The 11,106-nt window shown below is 45.7% G+C and overlaps 4 protein-coding genes across 4 annotated transcripts; 1 reads left to right on the forward strand and 3 right to left on the reverse strand.

Annotated features, from left to right (window-relative positions):
- Positions 1 to 541: 541 nt before the first annotated feature.
- On the reverse strand, positions 542 to 1,410 carry F5147DRAFT_209473 (uncharacterized protein). Its single transcript, XM_041428602.1, has 3 exons — positions 1,190 to 1,410; positions 1,056 to 1,122; positions 542 to 997 (listed from the first exon to the last, which is right to left on the reverse strand). Exons 1-3 carry the CDS (start codon positions 1,343 to 1,345, stop codon positions 840 to 842), a joined length of 381 nt encoding a protein of 126 aa, XP_041292041.1. The 5' UTR covers positions 1,346 to 1,410; the 3' UTR covers positions 542 to 839.
- Positions 1,411 to 2,087: 677 nt separating this feature from the next.
- Positions 2,088 to 3,780, forward strand: F5147DRAFT_209486 (isoprenoid synthase domain-containing protein). Its single transcript, XM_041428603.1, has 4 exons — positions 2,088 to 2,250; positions 2,319 to 2,904; positions 2,962 to 3,250; positions 3,307 to 3,780. Exons 2-4 carry the CDS (start codon positions 2,483 to 2,485, stop codon positions 3,640 to 3,642), a joined length of 1,047 nt encoding a protein of 348 aa, XP_041292042.1. The 5' UTR covers positions 2,088 to 2,250; positions 2,319 to 2,482; the 3' UTR covers positions 3,643 to 3,780.
- Positions 3,781 to 4,054: 274 nt separating this feature from the next.
- On the reverse strand, positions 4,055 to 4,728 carry F5147DRAFT_578045 (ankyrin repeat-containing domain protein; the record flags this gene model as incomplete). The annotated part of the gene is made up of 6 exons (XM_041431424.1): positions 4,055 to 4,156; positions 4,212 to 4,297; positions 4,354 to 4,460; positions 4,514 to 4,548; positions 4,601 to 4,633; positions 4,690 to 4,728. Coding segments are annotated over 6 exons (402 nt in total), but the record flags the coding sequence as incomplete, so codon positions are not given.
- A 46-nt stretch (positions 4,729 to 4,774) lies between these two features.
- F5147DRAFT_532155 (uncharacterized protein) lies at positions 4,775 to 5,019 on the reverse strand (the record flags this gene model as incomplete). The annotated part of the gene is made up of 2 exons (XM_041430100.1): positions 4,775 to 4,863; positions 4,920 to 5,019. Coding segments are annotated over 2 exons (189 nt in total), but the record flags the coding sequence as incomplete, so codon positions are not given.
- Between the last annotated feature and the right edge of the window lie 6,087 nt (positions 5,020 to 11,106).

Below are 11,106 nucleotides of genomic sequence, written 5' to 3' on the forward strand. Positions count from 1 at the left end.
TCTCTATCCTTGAGTTTGAGTTTCTGGCTGGGTGAGCCCAGCGGGATGTGCATGAAAAAGCAACTGACAGCGATGTACTATTGAACGTGTCTTTGCTGTGTCTCCAGGACCGAATGAGCTGACTAGAATCCATGCTTTCCAGGGTATTCCAGGGTTGACGATGATGAAGACTTGTAAATAGCATATCAGTACCGAGTAGTGTCAGAGTCTTCGGGCATTGATCGCTCTGGCCTGTCATGCATGACGTATGTGGTCACATTCGAGCGCACGATCGTCGCTACGCAGTAATACGCGATGCTGAAGATAGGCATTCCTCGCAAGCGCATAGGTGGATACGGCCTCCCTGAACGAACAACGATAAAAATGCGTACTGGACAAATGCAAAGTTTGTTGTCCGGGAAAAAAACGGTATCCGCACGGCCGAGTTTGTACGCTGTAAGTCGAACTGATCTTTTTCAACTTCAAGGTAGATATTATGTGCCCAATGGTCCTGTGCAATGAAGAGTAGCTTACGGAACTTCGGGCGTTCGAAAAGAGATTTGAGTGGTTAAATTGACGCGTGTGCGATATAGATGGGTATCCGAGTAGTATCTGTGCTGCTGCCTCCAAAGCATACCGAACAGGTCAGAATAAAGCCGTGTTGCTTCGCATGCGAGACGATCCGAGCCGGCTAAGATACAATTGTTTGCTATTGCAAAAAATATAACCGGTCAGTCCGTATGTGCTAATGGAATTATGAAATGATATCGTTAACATTATCGTCAACCGAAAAATAGAGCCACACTGTTGACTGATGAAACAAAGTTGAAGACTGAAACTGTGTCCGAATATCCCCATTACTAGGCGCCACTTCCGCTCCTTCGAATACCTGGCAGCGCTGCGCCGGCAGCTAGAAGCGGTGTCGACGACATAGATGCACTTGGTGTGGTTACATCCCCGCTAATAATATCCTGTATAGCAGCCTCCAGTGCATCCACTCTATTTGACATTTGCATCACTGCGAGATGGTTCAATCTGTAGGTTCAGTGAAAGGTCACAGGAGGTCGCAAACGCACTGTGATCAAGAATCTGAGACGACATATTGTCAAATTGGGTATCTAGTTGTTCAAGTAAAGTTTCGACCTGTAATAATTGTTAGTCGTCACTTGCCAGTCGGGAGGCTGCAGGAGCAGGAACTCGGAAAACGCACAAAAGCTGTTAGCTCATGGGGGCTTGATATTTCACCAGGGTTGGTGGCAATGGCATGTTTTGTGGGAGTCTTTGAGCCTGAAGCAGATGGTTGCGGTGAAGCTCTTGCCGGTGTTGATGCAGGAGTAACTTTTAGTGGGAGAGCAGTCGACGGCATTTGACAAGCACTGTGGAGTTGTTCAATCTGCGTGATGATGGTGCAGCTCCAGGGTTGTATTATTACGTAACACCCCAATTTGGTCCGGACTCAGACGTCGGCATTCTCTGTTCTCTCCGCGACCTATCCAATATTCCGGCTCGAGTCCAACATCAATATTACCCGGTGTTGGTGTTTTTACGGGGCGTTTGATGAATGCATGGCTCAATCAGATTATCAGTCATGGGGCTGTCAGTACTCTTGGCATTTTATTGTCAAAAAATGCTACCATGATTGCCAGAAAAACTGTACAGTTACATGTCACCGCAGATGTCGGACAACTGTGACGATCCGTTCCCGCCGGCCTATTTCGACATAGTGGACTTCCTTCAAACCTGATCCGAATGAAAAATAAGGTAGTGCAGCTGATTTTTGCTGACCATCATAATGTTTCATGACTAGTGCCTTTCCGGGGTATTGAATCTTCCCGGGAGTCTAACACATATTTATGGAGCGTGGAGAAATCATGCTTCGTCCTGGAGCAGCTCGGACGGTTGATCATTTCTGCAGCCTCTTGCTTGGTACAACTTATAAGTGCGTTTACTTCGTTTAAGAATCGAGTCGATTCCAGCCACCTAATAGCTCAGACACATTGTACATCGAGACAATAGATCACGATCCAAGACGAGTACCATTCTTATTCTGGCAATGTCATCCTGCGGCTTCCGATTGCACACGAATTTTATCGGTTCCGGAGCCAGGTGTTCGGTCCTTATCGAACCCTAGTTTCATTAAATTCTAGAGCTTGTTGACCAGACTATCGATACGCCAAATCAGCCGGCGTAGCATGCTTTGTTTCCAATGGCAGACCATGGGTATCATGGGCATGCCATTATGATGTGGCACGTACATACTAGCATCTTTAAGTACGTGGTTTATATTTGAGTCGTTTCATCTTGCCTTTACGCCTAACTTAAACCTGCCGCTATGACAGCTATGCAACACCGCGTTTTCTTGAACGGCTTGAACTGTGATTCCCTTCAAATCTTCCATCATTATAAATACCTAAAATGTTTCTGAGAAATCTGTCTCTTCACTTGTGTTTCCCCTGATTCCGTCCAGCCTATCACTCATCTCGACATTCTCGATACGACTACGATGAGTTCCATGCCCCCTACTGCAATATATACTAGCACCCGTTCTGACTTTGAGACTACAAGGTTTATCTTACCTGACCTTATCAGCGATTGTCACTATCCGCTGCGGCTGAATCCTGACTGTTATCCAGTCTCTCGCGCTTCTGAGCAATGGCTTCTTGACGGAGCGCGTCTTGCAGAGCCCAGAGTGACAAAATTTATGGGATTGCACGCAGGTGAACTCACTGCGGCCTGCTATCCTGATGCAGATGCTTTTCATCTCCGGGTCTGCTCGGATTACCTGAACTGGTTGTTCAATATGGATGACTGGCTGGATGAGTTTGATGCCGACGGTACGTGGGGAATGCGTGAATGTTGCATTTCTGCGTTTCGCGATCCGATCAACTCCCAGACGGAAAAACTCGCTGGAAAGATGTGCAAATCGTACGTCGGTTTCCTCTATCACGAATCTTCACTGTAGATTAATCGTTTGTATACTAGGTACTTCAGCCGCTTTATGCAGACCGGGGGCCCCGGCTGCACTGAGCGATTCATCCACACAATGGACCTGTTTTTCATTGCTGCGGCAAAACAGGCGGAGGACCGTGCCACGGGACATGTCCCTGATCTTGAATCCTATATCACCATGAGGCGAGACACAAGTGGCTGCAAGCCTTGCTTTGCCCTCATCGAATATGCTGCTCTGATTGATCTCCCCGACAAAGTAATGTCACATCCAGTTATCATGGCCATGGAGGAAGCAACCAACGACCTTGTTACTTGGTCCAACGTAATGTCCCATTATGTTGTCGAATGCTAGAGTACTGCTAACATCATTGTTGATAGGATATCTTCTCTTACAACGTGGAGCAATCTCGCCATGACACACATAACATGGTTGTCGTGCTTATGCGCGAACAAGGTTTAAACCTACAAGGCGCTGTTGACTACATTGACCGGATGTGCAAGGGTTCCATCCAGCGCTTTGAAGACAACCGTGATATCCTCCCCTCGTGGGGAGAACAGCTTGACAAGCAGGTGGCTATCTATATCGAAGGGCTACAGAACTGGATGGTTGGTTCGTTGCACTGGTCCTTCGATACCACCCGTTATTTTGGGAAGAATGGGCACATCATCAAACAAGATCGAATCATCGAATTACTTCCCAAAAGGCCCTTGTAGAATTAACTCTTCTTGCGTCGGTTTCTCTAGGTGAGATCGTTTTGACCTCTTTCGCTGCACATTTCTAACTGCGGTCTATACAAGAATTCTAGATCATCTGCTTCTTATGTACTATAATACTAGATGTCTTACTTCGGATCTATGATACTCTTGACATCCTGCCTACCTACCTTGCTCAAAATGTTTTCGACCTTCAAAGTTCTATGGGTTTTCTGGTTCTCATGCAGTGCCTTGCAGTTTGATATGTTTTGTACCTACCCTTGTGTGGATTTGTACTACTATTCATGCGTAACCATGTATGTAGAATAATGCTTGTGCAAACAGAAGTTGTTTGTGGATATCTACAGTCGGCGGGTACTGGTAGCACCGCTCTTCTTCTTCTTCTTCTACTTTCTCGTCTAGTAACCAGGCCTCAGGGCTCGCCGCAGTGATCAATTACATGTTGCTTCGCTCTTCTCTGCTCGGTGCCTCCGACACCATCAACATTCTCAGGGGTTACTTCATCTAGATTAGTCTAAGGCACCATCAATAACACGACACCCTCGCGAAGTCAGACTCAAATGACGCACCCTCCCACGGTCAGCACCTGCCTCGATTAACATTACCGCAACCTGGGCATGAGCCGACTCCATAGCGAGATGAAGGGGTGTATTGCCTGAGAATAGTGCCTTGATCTAATCTGCTCAATAAACGTGATGATGATAAACCCACCTATCCGGTCGCCCGTGTTCAGCCGTAGTTTGGCAGTTGTTGAGCCTTCAGGAGGACTGAGCAGGAGTGCAACGAATCCCGTAGAGCCTGTCGTTGCCGCTCGATGCCTAAGAGAGCTTGAGTGAATAAGTTTATGACATGCAAGCATTATCGATCTCACAAGGGCGTTTGGTTCGCCTTATCTTTAGCATTGATCTAGTTGTCACTCATTTGATAGTTGCAAAGTATTCTCAAGGAATTCACATACGTCTGCTCCTCTTTCAATCAGGAACCTTCCGATCTGTCAATGTAGACGCCATTAGCACATGCACGCTCATAATACTAACGCCCACGTACGTCAATGCGAGACTTTGATGCCGCGTAGTGTCTGAGCAGTCCATGTCAAACAAGTAGAGATAATCTCCAGCGGGAATATTACTAACAGAGGAGTAATTCCCTTGTCGTTCTTTCTGTTTACTTCAGCCCCAGCACCCACTAGCTCTCGAACGACATCTTCATGGCCTGCGCTTACTGAACTCGAAGTGTATGAGTTCATATTATGCAATATAGTATTCAACAAACCATACCAGCTATGTGCAAGGCTGTCCATCCACTCTCATCCACGTTGTCGATTCCATCTGAGTTCTTCGCAATGAGATAGCACGCAATTTCGGTTGAGCCGCTCGACGCGGCCCAATGCAGTGGGGTCCTACCATCCTGGGGTACATGCATCAGGTGGTCCAATAAAACTTGTGAAGGCTTGCTCACGTCATCGACAGCATTCACAAGCTTTGGATTCTCTTCTGTCAACGCACGAACAAGGGCAGGTTGATCTAGAAGATGGGAAGTCAGGCCATCAAACGTGAATAAGGAAACACCGCAAAAGCGCACTTTTTTGGGCGGCAGCATGGATGGATAAAGACATCTTAATCGCTCTGGCGGTGGTGAAGTAGAACCAATGAAGCTTTGATATGATTACGCGGCTTACTGAGCTAACTCCTAACCCTATGCTATGGTCACGAGGATATATCTAGCGCACCCACTTATCAGATTGTGTTCGCCAACGCTATGACATAGAAAAAGTCAAATATTTATTTATAGTATGTACGTCCAAGAAGCAAGGGGAACATGTGTAAGTACGGATCTCGTGTTGCATCACATACATGTTACTAGTTGCGTAGGTGACGTACTTCATCACTACATCTCCCGTGCATATATAATCAAGGAAAAGGACGACGTTCGGCACTACTAGCTTTAAACCCTTGCCATTCATACACGATCAACCCAAAAACGCAACAGACCGCTCCAAGGATCCATATGGAATACACATCAATGCGTAAAGCTAACGACTTCGTGCGTACAGTGTATCCCAGTCTTTGTCGGTGACATTGTCGTCTTCCGTAACCCCTGTATTTGGAAGCAATGTTTTTTTTTTCTACAAATCTAGAATACCTCGACCTGTTCAAGACGTTTAAAAGTTGACAAATGCATAGTTAGGTCATACGTCACCTATGGTCGTGAAAACGATGTTGGCGGAAAGGTCGGAGATTGCCAGCATTGAAATGGGCGGTCACCGGTCACGAACGAGGCAGATTTGGATGCGTCGCAAGTGCAAAAATTCGAAGCGGTGCTCTTGCGTTGATTTCCGCTTTGGAGCCTGTCTATGTTGTTTTCAATGCTAACGAGGACGACGAATGAACGTGAAGACCCGTATCACTGCGCTGACAGATGGGTTCCAATTCCGTTGAAAACAAGGCAGGCGCCGAGTCTCAAGACAAATTGGAAGTAAGCTTTCGAGAGTTGCAATATGGGCTGGTTTCATGGACGACAAATGTGCAGTGTCACAGTCATTTTGATTTGCCACATTCGAAGTTTGGATTGGCAGGGGCGCAATGAGCGCTGAGTATGGCCCTTTTAGCAGTAATCTTCTGGAAGACCATCGACCCTTTGGCACACGTTGCAACTCTGCAAGCGATTAAACTTTGAAACATGAGTGGTACCTGCCGAGCCGCCCAATACCCCCAAGTTCCAGCCCCTCCATTTCCAATCTTCAATTGAGCTACTTTGTTGGATCTCGATGCTAAAAATGACCTATGACGATCTCGTCTCTGTTGCTGGAAGTCCTTGCTGATTATGCTTCGTGGTTCTAGCGTCATTAACGCGACCGCACAAGAGTGTTCCGATTTGCGTCCTTTGGGGTTTGCTGATGATCGTGATCGATCACTTTTCTCCCAGTCTGTAGTAGCCTACTACGGCTAATAAGAAAGAAAACGAATGGCAAAGGTGGATGGTCTGACGTACAAAGGTAGGTCCCAAAGCAGCTTCTAGCCATCCTGACATTGTAGAGACGATGAGTTACTTTTCTAGCGAACTCAGAAACTCAACTGTTTGCCGCAAGGTGAAGTTTTAAAGCCTATTGCCTTCATTGCAGAGAGCATTTCGCTAACGCAGTATTCGAATGTAGTGCAGCTTTGCGAATAGGTGGTGTGGAGTCCACTGTGGCTATGCTGGTTTGTCTTGATAACATTTGAGCTGAACGTTCTAGATGTCCCGTTGGTACTTCTTTTAATTGTCCTGATGGCCAAGCAAGGATTTCGAAACGAGTTGTATACCTCAAGAACAGAAAATACCGTTGCATGGAAGCTGTGGTATTAGCATAGTAGACGTCAATTTTACCAAAATTTTACCACGCCTTACATATGACAGGACCAGTTGCATTGCATTTGACTCTTGGCCTTCATCTCATCTCAAGCTGGCGTCCTTTGGCTTTCGGGTGTGCTTTGTTTCCGCAGCTGGCCCTTGGCCGGGTGGAGGTCGTCGTAGAAGCTACGTACCAATTCTGACCATATTGGCACGTTTGGCCATCGTCCTCTTGACTGAGTCATACTTTTGGCAGCGGAAATTCGATGGTCTTGCTATTCTGCACGTGTACTCGGCAGGGGATATTGACGGCACGCTTCATTGAAGGCCAAGGCCAGTGACAACTGACTCATATTCGATGGACATGGTTCTGTCTACCAACCAACGAAAATTTCACCGTCCAGGCGCTGGCACCTCGCCAGCCCACGAGGCCAGAGTCCCTACCAACTGGTATTGGGACAACTGGAACGATGGCCCTCCTGGCAGGTCGTCCAGAACACTTATATACTACAGTGGGCTTCACAATTATTCATCGCTCCCTCAGATACTCTAGTCTGCAAGCATAACTATCACAATCGCCGCGTCACTACTATCATGTCGGGGAGCTTTTAACACTACCAGACCAGCGGAGTGTCTAACTCGGGACCTGTGAGTTGTTAATCTTCTTACTTCACATCATTGCGTTTAAATTAACGCTTACAGGAAAAACATCTCATCGATGAGAAGTTCCAGTGTTTCTGGCAATCGCCACAATGTCAACAATTGCATTGCAACGACTTGATTTGCGGCCGCGATCTCTCCCGTCATTTACAAGAGAAACATGGAATTCACGGGTCAGACAAGGATCACATTTTCTGCCTATGGGACTCTTGTTATTTGGAGCTCAATAAGGAGAGTCTTACGAGACACATTGAGGAAAAACATCTGAAGATTGTGCACGCGTGCGGGTGCGGCAAAGAATTCTCGCGCAGAGATACTCTCAACAGACACAAGAGAGAAAAGCAGCATTACTAAATAGGGAGTCTTTTGACAAGGGATCCTGTTCTATCTATGTTCTATCCTATGACTTCAGTTTAAGTATATGTTGTCTATGTTGCTTCCGACGTACTTACTAGCTCTGTTTATCCTGGTGGTATTATATTCTAGTTCATGTAGTACGAAACTCCAATTTTGAATAACAAATTTGTAGCAGTTTGCCGTTACACATGATGCCCAGTATCACGCTGTGACAGGGGGTGGGGGCAATGTGGCCGAGAACACCCCTCTCTATCATGATCATGGGGAACTACCAGACCAATGGAGTATCTGACTCGGAACCTGTGAGTTGTAAATCTTACATGACATGCGATTAAATCAACACTTGCAGGGACATTTTATCAATGAAATGTTTCCGTGTAGGTGGGATTGTTACGCACCAGGATTACATTGCTGCGACTTCTTTTACGGTAGCTACAATCTCTCTACTTATTTACTGGAATTCACGGGCCAGACAATGCTCGCGTTTTCTGCCAATGGAGTTCGAGCTCAATAAGGAAAAACACATGCACATGTGCCACGAGTGCGGGGCTGCCGCCGGGATCTACATTCTCGTCTCCCTCAGACACTCAAGTCCACAAGCATAAACATCACAGTCGCCGCGTCATTACTATCATGTCGGGGGGCTTTCAACACTACCAGACCAACGGAGTATCTGACTCGGAACCTGTGAGTTGTAAATCTTACATGACATCATTGCGATTAAATCCACAATTGCAGGGACATTTTATCAATGACATGTTTCAGTGTTTCTGGGATTGTTACGCACCAGGATTGCATTGCAGCGAACTCTTTTACGGCTACAATCTCTCTCATCATTTACGTGAGAAACATGGAATTCACGGGCCAGACAATCATGATGCTCGCGTTTTCTGTCAATGGAATTCTTGTAATATGGAGTGCGATAAGGAGAGTCTCGCGAGACATATTGAGGAAAAACGTCTGAAGATTGTGCACGTGTGCGGGTGCGGCAAAGTATTCTCGCACGGAGATACTCTCAACAGACACAGAAGAGAAAAGCAGCATTAAATAGGGAGTCTTTTGACAAGGGATCCGTAGTACTATCTATCCTCTATCCCATGATGTCAGTTTAGTAGAATCATGTCTGTTATCCATATGTTGCTTATGATCCGATGTACTTACTGGCGCTCCCTGTTTACCCTGGTGGTATTATATTCTAGTTACAGTATGAAACCCCGGTGTAACAAATTGGTAGCAGTTTGTCAATTTTACGAGTTACACATGATGCATGATGGGCGGCTTCTCTTACTATAGTACGCGCTATTGGGTAATTGTGTCTAACAGCATGGCACGCCCCCATAGTCTGAGTAGTACTATACTAGATGGTCCCACGAGTCCGTGTGTCCCAAGAGTCCGCGCATTGACTCTAGCACACGCAATTCTGCACAGAATCCTTATCCATGATAGATCTGGATTCGCCCAAACATAATACACACTGCCATATATTTTTTTTGAAGAAAATCGAAGTAGATCTTGTTCCATGGGCAACTTATCAGTGCGAGAGGCATAGAAGGCTCACTCTAAAGGTCAGATCTCCACATATAATTCTGGAATATTGTGAGATGGTTATATACATGATTAGAGAATACTAAAACAAATTTATTCGGGGCACATGCTTGTCAGGATCATCTGCGATAAAGAAATAAGCCCCAGACCTGACAATCTGCCCAAAGCGTTACATAGAGACTGTGTAATCAAAACTCCGCAATGCCGAAATGCTTTACACATGCACAACTTCACAACATTTAAACGGTGCGAATTCTGCGGAGCGTGAAAAGGCATCGCGGCAGACGTGTGACATAGTGTGATGAAGTGCGCGAACTCTAGGGAAAATGCACTTTTCTGCGCGGTAACTCTCCGCTGGACTCAACACGTCAATTTTCGAAAAAGAAACTAGCAGACGTTGTACTTTCGATGTCACGCTATCGAACTGTCAAATAATTAATTTTGTTTGTTTGTGCGATGTGGAGTAATAACCGTTTTGCCAAAAAGGCGCGAACTCCCGTGGACATCTAGTATGTCATGATCATCAATATTCTAAGTAGTAATGGTGGACTCATCAGCTCTTTGCCCTCTGAATCATATATGTACTATGTCTATGTGACGGATGGACTGGTCCAGGCCGATCACTGACTAAGTGCGAGCTACTAAGCCCCCTTCCAAGCACGTTATCTGAAACCAAGTAACTATCACATGTCTGCTACGAAGAATCACAAGCTCCTACTTACAGTTAGTATAAAGAGTCGTCGTATAGCTATCTGTAACGTTGGCGTTCTTGAATCTACTTGACTTGTATCTGGTTATTCTTGCGTGTCTTAGTAATCTCTCACTGTGCCATATTCGAAAGCATCTGCTTCTCATATCTGTCACAGTCTATAAATAGGTAAAAGCGGAAGAGAGTACAGTCGTGGACAAACAAAGTCATCTAGTTTGGTGACTGAATTTTGTAGCCTTACCAATCTAACAGGAAATGTCGAAAATAGTATAATAGTACTCTAAACAACATTTAGAACACAATAGTATGAGCCAATTTTTCATAACAGTAAATTTGACTTTTTGGGTGCAAAAATTTGGCACACCCCCAAAAAAATTGCTAAAAATCATGAAAAATTCAGAAATGAACTCCTTTCATCAAGTCAATGTCGAAGCTATACTCAGAAGGTTATATGAGTGGAGTGAAATGGCGCCCGAAAAATTCTTTCATACCTCTCATCCCAACTATCATGGCTCGTGGTCGTCACGCGATACAGTCATCCCTTACAATAATCCCGACATTTCAAAGTGTGGACTTGTTCAGAAGATGACGGACGCATCTGGGAAGCCAAAGGGCCTGAAAATGGTCCTTGAAGAGCGCAGATTTAATGTGGATGGCATGCAGACAAAGTGCTCACCTGTCTGTCCCATCAACAACACAGATTGTTGCATGGCACGGCTACTGAGTCGACAGGATGACTTCCGCTGTCAAATATCAATGCTCGAAGAGCTCATCAGCGGCGCAGGACATGAGTGTATCTTTCTACCAAAGTTTCACTGCTAGCTCAATCCAATTGAGATGGTGCGTGGATCACTTTCTAGACA

This window comes from Suillus discolor (assembly GCF_016758755.1).
Source record: "Suillus discolor strain FC423 chromosome Unknown F5147scaffold_32, whole genome shotgun sequence".
In the NCBI taxonomy this organism is placed as follows: Eukaryota; Fungi; Basidiomycota; class Agaricomycetes; order Boletales; family Suillaceae; genus Suillus; species Suillus discolor.